Source organism: Henckelia pumila, chromosome 1 (assembly GCF_033568475.1).
Source record: "Henckelia pumila isolate YLH828 chromosome 1, ASM3356847v2, whole genome shotgun sequence".
Lineage (NCBI taxonomy): Eukaryota > Viridiplantae > Streptophyta > Magnoliopsida > Lamiales > Gesneriaceae > Henckelia > Henckelia pumila.
Window position 1 is genome coordinate 42,398,859 of NC_133120.1, and position 20,049 is coordinate 42,418,907.

General features: G+C 40.5%; 1 protein-coding gene across 1 annotated transcript; it reads right to left on the minus strand.

The window, feature by feature from the left end:
* Window positions 1–3,525: 3,525 nt before the first annotated feature.
* On the minus strand, window positions 3,526–4,416 carry LOC140861617 (uncharacterized). Its single transcript, XM_073264641.1, has 2 exons — window positions 4,278–4,416; window positions 3,526–4,025 (listed from the first exon to the last, which is right to left on the minus strand). Exons 1-2 carry the CDS (start codon window positions 4,414–4,416, stop codon window positions 3,526–3,528), a joined length of 639 nt encoding a protein of 212 aa, XP_073120742.1.
* Between the last annotated feature and the right edge of the window lie 15,633 nt (window positions 4,417–20,049).

A 20,049-nucleotide genomic window follows, 5' to 3' on the forward strand; every position in this document is an offset into this window, starting at 1 on the left:
TCAAAAGTATTTAAATAAATAAGCTAAACAGTAAAAATCATTTAAATGAATAAACTAAACAATTAAAATCATTTAAATATGCAAGCTTAAACCTTTAAAATATTTAAAACAATTTAAATTGCACAATAAAATCATTTGGACAGATAAACCTAAACAATTAAAAATATTAATTAAATAGTTAGTAAAATAAAATCATTTGAATAAATATTAAAAATATTTATTAACACATAATTCACATAAAGAATTTTAATCAATTAAACTTAAAAAATAATAATAATTCCATATTTATTAAATTAATTGATGCGATTTAGTAGATTAGATTTTAGACGTCATGCCTAATCCCATCTTAGAAGCATCCGTGTAAACAACAAAGTCACCTTGCCCAGATGACATGGCTAAAACTGGCGCTGTCGTGAGAGCTGTCTTCAATACGTCAAAGCTCTCTTGACACTCCGGACACCAATCAAACTTAGCATTCTTCTTGGTCAGTGCGGTCAAGGGCACTGCAATGGAAGAAAAGCTCTTGATGAACTTCCTATAATAGCATGCCAAACCAAGAAAGCTGCGAATCTCCCATGTATTACTAGGTATAGACCACTCCTTCACTTCTTGAACTTTAGAGGGATCAACCTCTACACCACTCTTGGAGATTACATGACCCAAGAATGCTACTCTATCCAACCAAATGTCACACTTGTCGAACTTAGCAAACATTTTCCGATCTCGAAGCAACTCAAGAACTGTCCTCAAATGTTGGGCGTGCTCCACTCGGTCCTTGGAGTAGATGAGGATGTCGTCAATGAAAACAATGACAAACCGATCTAAATATGGTTGGAAGACGCGGTTCATGAGATTCATGAAGAACGTGGGCGCGTTTGTCAAGCGAAACGACATCACAAGAAACTCATAATGACCATAGCGAGTCCTAAAGGCCGTCTTAAACGCATCCGACTCCTTCACCTTCAACTGATGGTAGCCCGCACGAAGATCAATCTTTGAAAATACGGAGGCTCCTTGTAACTGATCAAAGAGGTCCTCAATCCTGGGAAGCGGGTACTTGTTCTTCACAGTCACTCCATTCAACTCCCGGTAATCAATACACAACCTTAGGCTCCCATCCTTCTTCTTCACGAAAAGAACAGGTGCGCCCCATGGAGAGAAACTAGGGCGTATAAAACCCTTATCTAGCAACTCTTGAATCTGCTCTTTCAACTCCTTCATTTCCGTAGGAGCCAACCTATATGGTGCCTTAGAAATTGTGGGAACCTCGGGTGCTAATCTAATCTTACAGGGCAATTAATTGCTAGAAATATTCAATCTGAATATTAGTCTGCTTAATAATCAAATAAATAATACAGGACATTTGGCGACGCAAAACCTTACATTTGGCGACGCGAAAACACGTCGCGAAAAGAATAATTTTTTTTTTCCCGCGCAAACCACACACGGACCTTTGTCCGGACCCTGCATGGACCAAGGCACGGGGTCCGTGCCTCTACTGGACCTGGGTCCGTGCCCAAGGCTGAATTCGACAACAAAGGGATTTCAAGGCAGAGTACACCCGGACCCCTGCACGGACCTTGGCACGGGGTCCGTGCCCTGTACTAAAAATTCGGAATTAAACATTGCAAAGCTGTAAACATGAGATATACAAGTCTTATTCAATCTCAAACCTCATTTACATGCATTCTTATGCAACTACACAGTCATAAACATGTAAACTACATTAATCCCTTCATCTAGGATACACAACATAAAATATAAACGAGTACTCGCAAACATATATACAAAGGTTCTTGTTTGTGTTCTAACATGTTTAACAACTCAAAAAAAATGTTCTCTTGCTTAAAACCCGAGTCCTCATGCTAAAACTCTATCTCGAGCTATCCACGTCGAGTCTGACCAGCTCCTGCCCCACCTATTTCCATGCACACATACAAAACATAGCAATAGCCGGATAACTCCTGTGAGAATAAAATCCCAGTATAAACAACAAAACATTCAATATAATAAACATGAATGCAATGCATGTTTCAAATAAAGGCTATCAAGTCTGATATCAATCGAATATTGGTTCTTGGGATCTCGGGAAATAAAATTCTCAAACAATCACCAACTCACCCAATCGAGGTGACGTCAAGTATTTCATATCCCCTGACTTTGGTGCACCTATAGTGAGTCATCTAGCTCTGGAAGTAAATCTACATTCCGTGCCACTCAACTACAGTCCTCCAAACGTCATCTGCACTATAGGACTTTCAGCCCTCTTTGCTTTTCAGGCTAGAGTTCATGATGAATGCAACATAATCTGTATGCATAAAAGACTGTAAAACATCTTGAACATCTACGCAAATAAGCAAGCAAAGCAAAAAAATCATCTAATCACATAAGGCACATCATCAAACAAGTATGTGATTAACAAGGGAATACTCGAAAATCATAACTATTTCGAGTATTCTATCCCATCTGGATTAGCTGTCATTTATACCTTTCAATGTCGAGTCTGAAAATACTTCAAATCTGAAAACATAACATGATGAGCATGTATCAAAATCTGTTTGAAGTCGTTGCAATTCAATCAATCAAACTACTTCAAACCTCAAGCTTTTCTATTCCGATTCGAACGTTGAATTCCCGAGTTCGAACACTTCAAAACAAATCTGAAATGAAGTACCATCAGCTCAAAGATCAACTAATCATTCAATCTAAAGCATAGCTAAGTCAATAGGCTTGAACATATATCAAAATCTTGATAATTCTTGACCCGATGACATAACGGCTAAAAACCGCTAACCGAAACCATATCAAAATCAATCCAACAATCAATACAACTAATAATCTTCAAGATATCAACATGTAATCACACGTCCAATACAAATCAGAAATTGGATATTTTCGAAATAGCTTCAGAAATTCATATAAAATCTGAACAACAGTCATTTTCAGAACCGTCTGAGAATACGTAACCGGTACTAGCTCAATCACATATATAATCAGAAATAAGAACATCCCATCTTCAACATAAAAAATAAAGTATGAAAGAACTCAATAAAATTTGTACCAAAACGAAGGTCTCGGAGCGGTGATCGCAGATATATATTCGATTCTGAATTCTGACGGCCGGATGAAAAGATATCGAAGCTTTTACAGGACAAAAATGGTGTTTTCTTGTGTTTTCAGCTTTCTCACTTTTGCTTCTGATCCTTCCAGGTGAATATGCTAAATAGTAAGTGTGATTTTAGATATATATTGCATATTTATAATTTAGTCCCTGAACTTTTGGCTATTTGCAATTCAGTCCCCAAAAAAGCGATTTTATTCAATTTCAATCCTTATTCATTTAAAAATATTAGAATTTAATTCTAAACTATAAATATTCCTAAATTAAATATTCTCGAATTAAAATTAAATAATTTCGGGCCTTACAAAAATTGGCGCGGTTACTGGAATCAGGTCGATAGAGAACACAACCTCTCTATCGGGCGGAAGACCTGCAACGTCATCCGGAAACACATCACCAAAATCTCAAACTACTTCCACATCCGCAATCACGGGTCTAATTGGCAATTCTGACAAGGTCAAGCTATCCAAGAATGACTCACAACCTTCCGATATGAGTTTCTTGGCTTGCAGAAAGGATATGACCTTGGCTTTCCTCCAACTCTTGGCTGCCTCAAACCAAAAAGGTTCTGCACCCTCCGGTCTTACCAACACCGACCTCTGCTGAAAATCAATAATCACTGCATTCTTCACCATCCAGTCCATCCCAAGAATCAGATCGAACTCGGGCATGGGTAACACTATCAGGTCTGCATCCACCGTCTGACACTGTAAGAGAAGTTCAATTCTTCTGACTAAGCTCTTGGTGGTCAGCTCTTCCCCTGACGGGATAATAACTGAGAATCCCACCAACAACTCCTCTTGCTGAATACCCCACTTGAGCACAAACTCCTCAGAAATAAAAGAATGTGCAGCCCCCGAGTCTAATAATGTTTTGGTGGCTACACCAGCTACTAAGATTCTTCCTGCAAAAACCACAGTTACAACGTAGCATTTGGGTTTCCTAACCACAAGTTATATCTATGCTCATCCAGATGCAATCAGTTCTCAAATTCCTAAGCATGCAGTTAATAACCAACAAAATCATGCAATAACACACAAAATCTTACACAAGTTCCCCAATGGTCTCAAGAATCTAGCACTTAGTATAACCAATTTCTCACTTAAAATAGTTCACAAACATAAATACACAAATAAATTCTAAGGTAAAGCATTACCTGTGATCAGGGTGGTATCAGGGTCGGCCTCCTCAGCCTTCATCACGAAGACTCGCCCACTCGCGGGCCTCCGGATCTCTGGACAATCAGCAACCACATGTCCTGGTTTCTTGCACTTGAAGCAAACCCTCGCTCCCATCAAGCATTTCCCAAAATGGTGACACTGGAAATCCCTGCAAAACGGTTTCTCCCTAGAATTGGGAGGAACGGGTCTCTATGTTGGAAAACGCGGCGATCAGATCAATCAGGATTGATACCCGGTGCAGCGGAAGTTTAAAATTTTTATATGGAACAATTCCATAATGGGTATCAACCTTACGATTAAATTGTGTGTGTGTAAAAATTAAATAACGATTATAAATTTTTACCTTTAATCTCGAATCGAGATTTTGGACACCAACAGATTTCTCTGCTCTTGTTGTATATCCCTGGAACTGATGGACGAACTGTTCTTCAATCAGGTCCACGAACGGATATTTAATCCCTCTGATAGATTGCACTAGAAAATCTATCAGAAGTTTCTACGAAGAGATTAACGAATTTGATCCGTTAAACCAGACTGTAATTCAAAATTCACAGACTGGATTTTGCCGAGCAGAGGGGGAAGGGGGGCGGCCACTACTGAGAGAAAATCACTAGGTTTTCAAAAATTTGTGACCTGTTGTGTATAATTTCTGTACTGCAATAACTTATTTATAATGTAGGCCACTAACAGCTTAGGGCCCATTAGTCATAAGTTCAAGCCCGACAAGCAAAGCCCGCATGTTCAGAAATTAATATAAAATTCATCGTGACTCCGATTGATAAACCGATTTCACCAATGTGCACAGAAACCATTTCTGCACCTTTTAAAGTCAAGATAAATTTTTCTGAATCCGAATTCAGTGATTTCCAAAAATGCTCATCCCTATATCATTTTAGGAAATCTTACTCCTCTACTCATAATTAAGAAGTCCAACTTCTTTGTTCATTAAATTTAACTCTTTAAATTTAACTATCTCAACGGGGATTAAAAATCCATTACTCTGTGTGACCCTCAATGGTTCAGGGATACAGCTAGCCGTGGGCTCACAACTCCTTGTGACTCGGAACAACAATTTCCGACTTGCCCATCGAATCATGGTAAGAGCGCCTAGCAACATCGCCCCATGATTCCCTAGGTATCACTGATAGTGCCTGCAAGAACCAATAGATTTTGGTTAGCGTACAGTACGGTCCCTTCATCCATATATCCCGATCGAATCAACAACCATTGGTATATCGAGAGTCGTTCGAGATTCGATAACTATGCAATACATCTTGAAGATCAAATAGTGACATCGCATGTGTTACTAAGAAACCATTTCTTAAAACACATCATGTACTCTGGCCAGAGATTCGTCACACTAATATCTCCTCAGATCGCATAGGATATCCACACTCGCAAGTATGTGGTGAATCCTTGACAACAAAGCATCGACTCCTATATGTGTCGTAACTGTACCCAATCCCGACACCTGATGACCCAATAGAGTCGGTAAACGAATCAAAGCACAGTACTAGCATATAGAGTCTCAATGATGTTTCAAGTAGTAAGGACTAATGGTGTACAACCAAAACCGCGGACTTTATCCACTCGATAAGTGATAACCACTTGGAAAGTCCGGATAGGGTAGTTCGATCATTCATCGTATGAATATCCATTTGCATGCTTCGAACATCTCTATGTTCCTTACCAATGAAACGTGGTACTCTGCATCGCAAATTCTAGTCTCAAACTCGAGCGATCCTTATCCTTATTATCGGACGGCTCAATCGACTAGGAACAATTTAGAATATACAGTGACTATAAGATGTGTTTCATGATAGACATCTCCATGTTCTACCACATCTTACATACACTATAGTATATTCAAGGTCTTTATCAAAACAACAATAGTATATCACAATATAACAATATGAAGAAAGATAAAGTCATTGCCATTAATAAAAGTGTAAATTATATTAAACAAAAGATTGTTTATACAAAGAGTCATCAAAGCCCTTAGCCACAAGTTGGCTCACCGGGCACCCACTCTTTCAATCTTCCACTTGCCCTAAAGCCAACTAGTCATACTACGTAGACCCATTGCTTCGCGATGTTTGTCAAATAATGGTCCTGGCAAGGGCTTAGTAAGTGGATCAGCGATATTGTCTGCAGAGGCCACTCTTTCGACAGTGATGTCTCCTCTTTCCACAATCTCCCGGATGATGTGGTATTTCCTCAGTACGTGTTTGGATCTTTGATGAGACCTTGGTTCATTTGCCTGAGCAACGGCACCCGTGTTGTCACAGTACACCGGGACTGGACCAACAACTTCAGGAATGACGCCCAACTCTTGGACGAAATTCCTCATCCAAACGGCCTCTTTAGCAGCAGCTGATGCTGCAATGTATTCTGCCTCAGTGGTGGAATCCGCTGTGGTGTCCTGCTTGGAACTCTTCCAAGAGACAGCACCGCCATTGAGCATGAACACAAATCCAGAGGTTGACTTCGAGTCATCCACGTCACTTTGGAAGCTAGAGTCGGTATAGCCTTCCAATTTTAGTTCTCTTCCTCCATATACCATGAACATATTCTTAGTCCTTTGTAAGTACTTAAGAATGTCCTTCACGGCTTTCCAATGCATTTGACCGGGATTAGCTTGATATCTGCTCGTGACACTCAGAGCAAATGCTACATCCGATCTGGTAGATATCATCCCATACATGATACTACCTATGGCTGACGCATATGGTACATGTGTCATTTTCTCTATCTCTTCATCCGTCTTGGGACAGATAGACTTGGATAGAGAAACTCCATGACACATGGGTAGATGTCCTCTCTTGGACCCATCCATTGAAAACTGTTTCAATATGGTGTCGATGTAGGTTGATTGAGTGAGTCCTATCATTCTCTTAGATCTATCTCTATAGATCTGTATCCCTAGAATATAGGATGCCTCACCCAAATCCTTCATCGAGAATCTACCTGATAACCATATCTTTGTTGACTGCAACATCCCTATGTCATTCCCAATGAGTAGGATGTCATCAACATAAAGTACTAAGAATGTCATAGCATCCTTAACTACTTTCTTGTACACGCATGGTTCCTCCGGGTTCTTGATGAAACCAAAATCCTTTATTGTTTCATCAAATTTCTGGTTCCAACTTCTTGATGCTTGTTTTAGACCATAAATTGATCTCTGAAGCTTGCATACCTTATGCTCGCTTCCCATGGATGTGTACCCCTCAGGCTGCTTCATATAGATTTCTTCCTTAATGTCTCCATTAAGAAAAGCAGTCTTCACATCCATTTGTCATATCTCATAGTCATACCAAGCAGCTATGGCAATAAGGATTCTTATGGACTTGAACATTGCAACTGGTGAAAAGGTTTCATCATAGTCAACTCCTTGTCTTTGAGTATAACCTTTCACCACCAATCGCGCCTTGTAGGTCAATACCTTACCATCAGGCCCAAGCTTTCTCTTGTAGATCCATTTACACCCTATTGGAACAATTCCATCGGGAGGATCTACTAAAGACCAAACTTGGTTTGTATGCATCGAATCTATTTCCGACTGCATAGCTTCAAGCCATAAATTTGAATCCGCATCAAAATTGCTTCCTTGAAGTTTCTTGGATCACATCCAACATCGGGTTCATCTTGATCCCCTTCAAGAAGAAGACCATATCGAATAGGAGGTCTAGAAGTCCTCTCGGATCTTCTAGGTACAGGCGTGTCTATCAATGGTTCCTGAGGTGTAGGATCGTTATTTTGTATTTCGGGTTCTTCTCGAATTTCTTCGAGTTCCATCATCTCGCCTTTCTTATCCAATAAGAACTCCTTCTCCAAGAAGGTGGCATTCCTTGAAACAAACACCTTTGTTTCAGCAGGATAATAGAAATAATATCCGATTGAATTCTTCGGATACCCTACAAAATAACATAAGCTGGATCGACTATCCAACTTATCTCCCACTGTCCGCTTCACGTAAGCAGGACATCCCCAAATCCTCAAGTACGAATACTTAGGAGCTTTGCCATTCCATAACTCGTATGGTGTTTTGTCCACTGCTTTAGTGTGGACGTTGTTCAACAACAATACCATCGTTTCAAGCGCATAGCCCCAAAACGAAGGTGGAAGCTCAGTGAAGCTCATCATGGATCGAACCATGTCCAACAAAGTTCGATTACGACGCTCCGATACACCATTTAGCTGTGGTGTCATAGGAGGAGTCCACTGAGAGAGAATCCCATTCTCTTTTAGATAGTCCAAAAACTCGGTACTTAAGTATTCTCCACCTCGATCCGATCGAAGTGCTTTAATACTTTTACCTAGCTTGTTTTCTACTTCAGCCTTGAATTCTTTGAACTTTTCAAATGCTTCAGACTTATATTTCATTAAATATAAATACCCATACCTAGAATAATCATCAGTAAAGGTAATGAAGTATGTGTGGCTATATTGAGTACCAACTCTAAATGGACCACAAACATCTGTATGGATCAAATCCAACAGATTTTGACTACGCTCAGGTTTCCCCTTAAAAGGAGATTTAGTCATTTTTCCTTTTAGGCAGGATTCACAAGTAGGTAGAGAGTTAATATCAGACATATCAAACATGCCCTCTCCCACTAGCTTGTTCATCCTCCTTGAGGAAATATGACCTAGCCTAGCGTGCCAAAGGTTTGCCGGGTTTTGGCTATCGATTTTCCTTTTGTTTGTTGTTGCTGGTTTATCAACATAATTGATTGGAACGTCTTTTAGTTTTAAGTTATATAGATCATTTTCAAGTTGTCCATTTCAAATCAAACATTCGTTCTTGTAAATATTGCAAATCTCATTCACAAAATTGCAAGAATAACCATCTCTATCAAGCATAGAAACAGAAATAATGTTTTTAATCAAATCCGGAACAAATAAAACATCTTTCAAAAGTAACTTAAAACCGTTCTGCAAAATTAAATAAATATCTCCCACAGCTTTAGCTTCAACTCTGGAACCATTTTCGAGCCTCAGCTGGGTCTCACCCATTCTAAGCCTGCGACTTCTTGTCATCACCTGCAAATCATTGCAAATGTGAGATCCACATCCGGTATCCAATACCCAAGAAGTAGTATTAAGTGAAACATTATTTCAATATAGAACATACCCTTCGCAGTTCGCAACTGCTCTAGATATTCCTTGCAGTTACGCTTCCAATGACCGGGCTTCTTGCAGTAATGGCAAACATCCTTGGATTTTTCCATGTTTGAAACCTTTGTCTTGTACTTCTTCTCGGGTTCGATTTTCTTGGGTGGGGCAGAACGTTTCTTACCCTTTGTACTTGGCCCCTTCTTAGCAGAAGAAGAGGAGCCCACCAAGAAAGCTGGTTTATCCTTTTTTAATGTGGATTCATATGTCACAAGCATATTGACCATCTCTTCAAGGGAGGCCTCTATCTTGTTCATATTGAAATTCACGACAAATCCGTCAAACGAAGAAGAAAGAGACAAAAGTAGTAAGTCCACGTTGAGTTCATGCTCCAACACCAAATCAAGGGTTACCAACTTCTGTATGAGCCAAATCACTCGTACCCCATGATCACGGACCGAAGTCCCTTCACGCATGCGACACGTCATTAGCTCCTTTACAGTAGCGAACCTTTCAGCCCTCGATTGAGCCCCAAAAAGTTCCTTGAGTTGTATGTGAATGTCAGCAGCATTCACGGTGTCCTCAAATCGCCTCTGGAGTTCATCAGACATCGAGGCTTGCATATAGCATTTGGCCTTGATATCATGGTCCCACCATGTATCTGTTGGAAAACTGGCGGTCAGATCAATCACGATTGATACCCGGTGCAGCGGAAGTTTAAAATTTTTATCATGGAACAATTCCATGGTGTGGGTATCAACCGTTCAACGATTAAATTATTGTGTGTGTAAAATTTAAATAACAGTTATTAAATTTTACCTTCAATCTCGCAACGAGATTACTGGACACCAACAGATTTTATCTGCTCTTGTTGTCTCTCCCTGGAACCGATGAACTCCTTCAATCAGGTCCACGAACAGAGGTTTAATCCCTCTGATAGATTGCACTAGAAAATCTATCAGAAGTTTTCTGCGAAGAGAATAAACGAATCTGATTCGTTATTCCTTACTGCGATTCAAAATCACAGACCGGAAAATCTCGGGCAGAGGGGGAGGGGTCGGCCGAACAGAGAGAGAGAGCTAGGGTTCGAAAATTTTCTCTGTCTCAAAAATTATGACCTGTTGTGTGTAATTTCTGTACTGAAATAACTTATTTATAATGCAGGCCACTAACACCTTAGGGCCCATTAGTCATAAGCTGGGGCCCGACAAGCAAAGCCCGCTCGTTCAGAAATTAATATAAAATTCATCGTGACTCCGATTGATGAACTGATTTCACCAATGTGCACAGAAACATTTCTGCACATTTTAAAGTCAAAATAAATTTTCCTGAATTCGAATTCAGTGGTTTCCAAAAATGTCCATCCCTATGTCATTTTAGGAAATCCTACTCCCTTACTCTTATTTAAGAAGTCCAACTCCTTAGTTCATTAAATTTAACTCTTTAAATTTAACTATCTCAACGGGGATTAAAACTCCATTACACTGTGTGACCCTCAATGGTTCAGGGATACAGCTAGCCGTGGGCTCACAACTCCTTGTGACTCGGAACAACACTTTCCGACTTGCCCAACGAATCATGGTAAAGCGCCTAGCAACATCGCCCCATGATTCCCTAGGTATCACTGATAGTGCCTACAAGAACCAGTAGATTTTGGTTAGCGTACAGTACGGTCCCTTCATCCATATATCCCGATCGAATCAACAACCATTGGTATATCGAGAGTCGCTCAAGATTCGATAACTATGCAATACATCTTGAAGATCAAATTAGTGACATCGCATGTGCTACTAAGAAACCATTTCTTAAATCACATCAAGTACTCTGGCCAGAGATTTGTCACACTAATATCTCCTCAGATCGCATAGGATATCCATACTCGCAAGTATGTGGTGAATCCTTGACAACAATGCATTGACTCCTATATGTGTCGTAACTGTACCCAATCTCGACACCTGATGACCCCCATAGAGTCGGTAAACGAGTCAAAGCACAGCACTAGCATATAGAGTCTCCATGATGTTTCAAGTCGTAAGGACTAATGGTGTACAACCAAAACCGCGGACTTTATCCACTCGATAAGTGATAACCACTTGGAAAGTCCGGATAGGATAGTTCGATTATTCATCCTATGAATATCCATTTGCATGCTTCGAACATCTCCATGTTCCCTACCAATGAAACGTGGTACTCCGCATCGCAAATGCTAGTCTCAAACTCGAGCGATCCTTATCCTTATTATCGGACGGCTCAATCGACTAGGAACGGTTTTTAGAATATACAGTGACTATAAGATGTATTTCATGATAGACATCTCCATGTTCTACCACATCTTACATACACTATAGTATATTCAAGGTCTTTATCAAAACAACAATAGTATATCACAATATAACAATATGAAGTAATATAAAGTCATTGCCATAAAAGTGTAAATAATATTAAACAAAAGATTGTTTATACAAAGAGTCATCAAAGCCCATAGCCACACAGTTGGCTCACTGGGCACCCACTCTTACAATCTCCCACTTGCCCTATAGCCAACTAGTCATACTACGTAGACCCATTGCTTCGCGATGTTTGTCAAACAATGGTCCTGGCAAGGGCTTAGTAAGCGGATCAGCGATATTGTCTGCAGAGGCCACTCGTTCGACAATGATGTCTCCTCTTTCCACAATCTCCCGGATTATGTGGTATTTCCTCAGTACGTGTTTGGATCTTTGATGAGACCTTGGTTCCTTTGCTTGAGCAACGGCACCCGTGTTGTCACAGTACACCGGGACTGGACCAACAAATTCAGGAATGACGCCCAACTCTTGGACGAACTTCCTCATCCAAACGGCCTCTTTAGCAGCAGCTGATGCTGCAATGTATTCAGCCTCAGTGGTGGAATCCGCTGTGGTGTCCTGCTTGGAACTCTTCCAAGAGACAGCACCGCCATTGAGCATGAACACAAATCCAGAGGTTGACTTCGAGTCATCCACATCACTTTGGAAGCTAGAGTCGGTATAGCCTTCCAATTTGAGTTCTCGTCCTCCATAAACCATGAACATATTCTTAGTCCTTCGCAAGTACTTAAGAATGTCCTTCACGGCTTTCCAATGCATTTGACCAGGATTAGACTGATATCTGCTCGTGACACTCAGAGCAAATGCTACATCCGGTCTGGTAGATATCATCCCATACATGATACTACCTATAGCTGACGCATATGGTACATGTGTCATATTCTCTATCTCTTCATCAGTCTTGGGACACATAGACTTGGATAGAGAAACTCCATGACACATGGGTAGATGTCCTCTTTTGGACCCATCCATTGAAAACCGTTTCAATATGGTATCGATGTAGGTTGATTGAGTGAGTCCTATCATTCTCTTAGATCTATCTCTATAGATCTGAATCCCTAGAATGTAGGATGCCTCACCCAAATCCTTCATCGAAAATCTACCTGATAACCATATCTTCGTTGACTGCAACATCCCTACATCATTCCCAATGAGTAGGATGTCATCAACATAAAGTACTAAGAATGTCACCGCATCCTTAACTACTTTCTTGTACACGCAAGGTTCCTCCGGGTTCTTGATGAAACCAAAATCTTTAATTGTTTCATCAAATTTCTGGTTCCAACTTCTTGATGCTTGTTTTAGACCATAAATTGATCTCTGAAGCTTGCATACCTTATGCTCGCTTCCCATGGATGTGAACCCCTCAGGCTGCTTCATATAGATTTCTTCCTTAATGTCTCCATTAAGAAAAGCAGTCTTCACATCCATTTGCCATATCTCATAGTCATACCATGCAGCTATGGCAATAAGGATTCTTATGGACTTGAACATAGCAACTGGTGAAAAGGTTTCATCATAGTCAACTCCTTGCCTTTGAGTATAACCTTTCGCCACCAATCGCGCCTTGTAGGTCAATACCTTACCATCAGGCCCAAGCTTTCTTTTGTAGATCCATTTACACCCTATCGGAACAATTCCATCGGGAGGATCTACTAAAGACCAAACTTGGTTTGTATGCATCGAATCCAATTCGGACTGCATAGCTTCAAGCCATAAATTCGAATCCGCATCAGAAATTGCTTCCTTGAAGTTTCTTGGATCACATCCAATGTCGGGTTCATCTTGATCCCCTTCAAGAAGAAGACCATATCGAATAGGAGGTCTAGAAGTCCTCTCGGATCTTCTAGGTTCAGGCGTGTCCGGCAATGGTTCCTGAGGTGTAGGATCGTTATTTTGTATTTCGGGTTCTTCTCGAACTTCTTCGAGTTCCATCATCTCGCCTTTCTTATCCAATAAGAACTCCTTCTCCAAGAAGGTGGCATTCCTAGAAACAAACACCTTTGTTTCAGCAGGATAATAGAAATAATATCCGATTGAATTCTTCGGATACCCTACAAAATAACATAAGCTGGATCGACTATCCAACTTATCTCCCACTGTCCGCTTCACGTAAGCAGGACATCCCCAAATCCTCAAGTACGAATACTTAGGAGCTTTGCCATTCCATAACTCGTATGGTGTTTTGTCCACTGCTTTAGTGTGGACGTTGTTCAACAACAATACCGCCGTTTCAAGCGCATAGCCCCAAAACGAAGGTGGAAGCTCAGTGAAGCTCATCATAGATCGAACCATGTCCAACAAAGTTCGATTACGACGCTCCGATACACCATTAAGCTGTGGTGTCATAGGAGGAGTCCACTGAGAGAGAATCCCATTCTCTTTCAGATAGTCCAAAAACTCGGTACTCAAGTATTCTCCACCTCGATCCGATCGAAGTGCTTTAATACTTTTACCTAGCTTGTTTTCTACTTCAGCCTTGAATTCTTTGAACTTTTCAAATGCTTCAGACTTATATTTCATTAAATATAAATACCCATACCTTGAATAATCATCAGTAAAGGTAATGAAGTAGGTGTGGCCATGTTGAGTCCCTACTCTAAATGGACCACAAACATCTGTATGGATCAAATCCAACAGATTCTGACTACGCTCAGGTTTCCCCTTAAAAGGAGATTTAGTCATTTTTCCTTTTAGGCAGGATTCACAAGTAGGTAGAGAATTAATATCAGACATATCAAACATGCCCTCTCCCACTAGCTTGTTCATCCTCCTTGAGGAAATATGACCTACCCTAGCATGCCAAAGGTTTGCCGGGTTTTGACTATCGATTTTCCTTTTGTTTGTTGTCGCCGGTTTATCAACATAATTCACTGGAACGTCTTTTAGTTTTAAGTTGTATAGATCGTTTTCAAGTTGTCCATTTCCAATTAAACATTCATTCTTGTAAATATTGCAAATCCCATTCACAAAATTGCAAGAATAACCATCTCTATCAAGCATAGAAATAGAAATAATGTTTTTAATTAAATCTGGCACAAATAAAACATCTCTTAACAATAATTTAAAACCGTTCTGCAAAGTCAAACACACATCTCCATTGGCCGTAGCTTCAACTCTGGAACCATTCCCGAGCCTCAGCTGGGTCTCACCCATTCTAAGCCTGCGACTTCTTGTCATCACCTGCAAATCATTGCAAATGTGAGATCCACATCCGGTATCCAATACCCAAGAAGTTGTATTAAGTGACATGTTTATTTCAATATAGAACATACCCTTTGCAGTTCCCAACTGCTCAAGATATTCCTTGCAGTTGCGCTTCCAATGACCCGGCTTCTTGCAGTAATGGAAAACATCCTTGGATTTTCCATTGTTTGAAGCCTTTGTCTTTTGCTTCTTCTCGGGCTCGACTTTCTTGGGTGGGGTAGAACGTTTCTTGCCCTTCATACTTGGCCCCTTCTTAGCAGAAGATGAGGAGCCCACCAAGAAAGCTGGCTTATCCTTCTTAAGTGTGGATTCATATGTAACGAGCATATTGACCATCTCTTCAAGGGTGGCCTCTATCTTGTTCATATTAAAATTTATCACAAATCCATCAAATGAAGAAGGAAGAGACAGAAGCAATAAATCCACATTGAGTTCATGCTCCAACACCAAATCTAGGGTCGCCAACTTCTGTATGAGCCAAATCACTCGTACCCCATGATCACGGACCGAAGTCCCTTCACGCATGCGGCACGTCATCAACTCCTTAACAGTAGCGAACCTTCAGCCCTCGACTGAGCCCCAAAAAGTTCCTTGAGTTGCGTATGAATGTCAGCAGCATTCACCGTGTCCTCAAATCGCCTCTGGAGTTCATCAGACATCGAGGCTTGCATATAGCATTTGGTCTTGATGTCATGGTCACACCATGCATCAAGTTTGGCCAATTCCTCCGGACTTATGTCAGCTGGTGCTTCCTTCGGAGGTGCTTTCTCTAACACGTAGAGCATTTTCTCCGAAGTTAAGACAATCTTCAACTTCCGGAACCATTCCGTATAGTTGGCGCCAGTCAACTTGTTTTGTTCGAGGATCGAGAATAATGGATTTCGCGAATTCATTGTATGAAATACTGAAAAGAAAAACAGACATATATCAATGATTGTTTAACAATTTACTAAGACATAAAATAGGCGAATTTAATTTTATGAATCTCACTCCCACTATTTTAACGATTTCACCACCCTCTAGTGAAAACGGGAAACTTTTTCCTTAGTGAGAACATGGAGTCCAATTGACAAACTTATGGTCCCGAATAATATCAGCCAACCATAATTCTCAAAAGGTAGAGCCCAATTGCTTCCAAAGCAACCCCCATGTATTTACCTCATGTCCAATAAGGGCCCAATAATATGACGCCGTTTAAAGTGACATGTCAAGATGACCCACCAATATTAAGTTGTGATGGACGGTCGCCATGTGGATCCCCCAATAATATGAGCCGATCCCATGGGAGTTCCACCCAACTTACAACATTTGTCAATCCAATGTACAGCTTTCCGACGGACGGGCCCTCCCAATAATATGAGCCGGACCGTATCCGCGGGTAGCATCACATACATTGACCGTTGATGGAAGGTAGGAACATTTAAACAATATTTAAATTTCCTTTATTTATCTTGATATAAATTTTAAATCATATTTAAAATGAGGGATTTTATTTATAAAAATATTTGTCTCATCATATTTAATTTATTGCATGCATTGCCGGATTCACGCAATTTATGTCTAAACATGCATACAATCATAATATCACATATTATATAGGATGATCGATTCCATTTCTAATTGACCCGTGGTTGCCAATCACGGGTCTTAGTCCAATCCTAGGTAATATGCAGTATGCAAATGCAATCCTATTACATATGCTTCCAATTTACATTTCTTCAGTCTTCATTGTCTGCTGGGCCCACCATCTTCAAATCTTGATCTCCCACTAAATCTAATGTATTTACAATAAATAACAATGACAAGTAGGGGATACATTTTTAGGGGGTGGGAACGGGCTATAAACCAAGCCCACTTTTATTACATATGACATTCATATCGGGCCATAAACCAGGCCCATTAATAAAACCAACAATAATAAAGACAAAATGTAAATTCCTAACATACACCTACAAAATTGGTCATGGCAATCGATCATCCTTATCCAATAACATTTAATTCAAAATTAATTTATTGGATAACATGCTGTGGCAATTCAAATTTAAACAAGATAAAATCATATTTTATATATAAAATCTCATTTCACATATAAAATCATATTTTATCTCTATATCAAATAAAATCATATTTTATCTATAAAATCCAATTTTACAAATAAAATCATATTTTACTTAATATATCATAAGATCATATCTTATCATCAATTGTACCAAAATAATTGATTTCAAAATTCAATTTACGGATAAAATATTAAAATTTTCCAAAAATTCAAATTTATCCAAAATCAATTTTAAAATTTACGGACTCGAACAATTCGATCCGAAATCTCGTGAACCAATCAAAAACAATTTTTGACCGGACCAAAAATAAAATTTTAAATATTAAAATTAATTTTTAAATAAAAATATAATTTTTCCCGCGGGCCGCCCGGTACACTCCCGGGCCGGCCCGCACCCGGGGCGTGGGCCGGGGGCAGCCCGGCTGCCCCCTTAGGGCAGCACTCTCGCTGCCCTGGCGGCGCCTGGCGCCTCCCCTGGGCGGCGCCGTGTGCCGTCCTGGGCGGCGCCGAACGCCGCCCCTGGGCGGCGCCGAACGCCGCCCCTGGGCGGCGCTGTGTTCCGCCCTGGGCAGCGCCGAGCGCTGCCCTGCGCAGCGCCCAGCGCTGCGCTGGGCCGCGCACAGCGCTGCCCTGGGCGGCACCGTGCGCCCCCTTTGGGCGGCGACGTGCGCCCCCTTTGGGCGGCGCCGTGCGCCTCCCCCGGGGGCAACGACCATCGCCGCCCCCTCCGGGCAGCGATCCAATCGCTGCCCGGGTTTTGCCCCGAAAATTTTTTTTTTTTATTTATAATTATTTATTTTGTTTCAAAAACCGAGACTCAAAAATTTTGTACAATTGATTAATTTAATCGTTTGATCTGAGCAACCTGGCTCTGATACCACTGTTGGAAAACTGGCGGTCAGATCAATCACGATTGATACCCGGTGCAGCGGAAGTTTAAAATTTTTATCATGGAACAATTCCATGGTGTGGGTATCAACCGTTCAACGATTAAATTATTGTGTGTGTAAAATTTAAATAACAGTTATTAAATTTTACCTTCAATCTCGCAACGAGATTACTGGACACCAACAGATTTTATCTGCTCTTGTTGTCTCTCCCTGGAACCGATGAACTCCTTCAATCAGGTCCACGAACAGAGGTTTAATCCCTCTGATAGATTGCACTAGAAAATCTATCAGAAGTTTTCTGCGAAGAGAATAAACGAATCTGATTCGTTATTCCTTACTGCGATTCAAAATCACAGACCGGAAAATCTCGGGCAGAGGGGGAGGGGTCGGCCGAACAGAGAGAGAGCTAGGGTTCGAAAATTTTCTCTGTCTCAAAAATTATGACCTGTTGTGTGTAATTTCTGTACTGAAATAACTTATTTATAATGCAGGCCACTAACACCTTAGGGCCCATTAGTCATAAGCTGGGGCCCGACAAGCAAAGCCCGCTCGTTCAGAAATTAATATAAAATTCATCGTGACTCCGATTGATGAACTGATTTCACCAATGTGCACAGAAACCATTTCTGCACATTTTAAAGTCAAAATAAATTTTCCTGAATCCGAATTCAGTGGTTTCCAAAAATGTCCATCCCTATGTCATTTTAGGAAATCCTACTCCCTTACTCTTATTTAAGAAGTCCAACTCCTTAGTTCATTAAATTTAACTCTTTAAATTTAACTATCTCAACGGGATTAAAACTCCATTACACTGTGTGACCCTCAATGGTTCAGGGATACAGCTAGCCGTGGCTCACAACTCCTTGTGACTCGGAACAACACTTTCCGACTTGCCCAACGAATCATGGTAAAGCGCCTAGCAACATCGCCCCATGATTCCCTAGGTATCACTGATAGTGCCTACAAGAACCAGTAGATTTTGGTTAGCGTACAGTACGGTCCCTTCATCCATATATCCCGATCGAATCAACAACCATTGGTATATCGAGAGTCGCTCAAGATTCGATAACTATGCAATACATCTTGAAGATCAAATTAGTGACATCGCATGTGCTACTAAGAAACCATTTCTTAAATCACATCAAGTACTCTGGCCAGAGATTTGTCACACTAATATCTCCTCAGATCGCATAGGATATCCATACTCGCAAGTATGTGGTGAATCCTTGACAACAATGCATTGACTCCTATATGTGTCGTAACTGTACCCAATCTCGACACCTGATGACCCCCATAGAGTCGGTAAACGAGTCAAAGCACAGCACTAGCATATAGAGTCTCCATGATGTTTCAAGTCGTAAGGACTAATGGTGTACAACCAAACCGCGGACTTTATCCACTCGATAAGTGATAACCACTTGGAAAGTCCGGATAGGGTAGTTCGATTATTCATCCTATGAATATCCATTTGCATGCTTCGAACATCTCCATGTTCCCTACCAATGAAACGTGGTACTCCGCATCGCAAATGCTAGTCTCAAACTCGAGCGATCCTTATCCTTATTATCGGACGGCTCAATCGACTAGGAACGGTTTTTAGAATATACAGTGACTATAAGATGTATTTCATGATAGACATCTCCATGTTCTACCACATCTTACATACACTATAGTATATTCAAGGTCTTTATCAAAACAACAATAGTATATCACAATATAACAATATGAAGTAATATAAAGTCATTGCCATAAAAGTGTAAATAATATTAAACAAAAGATTGTTTATACAAAGAGTCATCAAAGCCCATAGCCACACAGTTGGCTCACTGGGCACCCACTCTTACAGTATCAAGTTTGGCTAACTCTTCCGGACTTATGTCTGCTGGTGCTTCCTTCGGAGGAGATTTTTCTAACACGTAGAGCATCTTCTCCGAAGTCAAGACAATCTTCAACTTACGGAACCATTCCGTATAGTTTGCGCCAGTCAACTTATTTTGTTCCAGGATCGAGAAAAGTGGATTACGCGAATTCATCTTTATGAAATACTGAAAAGAAACAGACAAATATCAGTGATTGTTTAAGTAATTTACTAAGACATAAAATAGGCGAAATTTATTTTATGAAT

What these genes read in the sequence shown, in the direction of transcription:
- LOC140861617 (XM_073264641.1), bottom strand. Translation starts at nt 4,416, where the DNA reads ATGGGAGCGAGGGTTTGCTTCAAGTGCAAGAAACCAGGACATGTGGTT. An exon ending in TGATACCACCCTGATCACAG is followed by an intron (nt 4,026 to 4,277) that starts GTAATGCTTTAC and finishes TGGTTTTTGCAG; the next exon opens with GAAGAATCTTAGTAGCTGGT.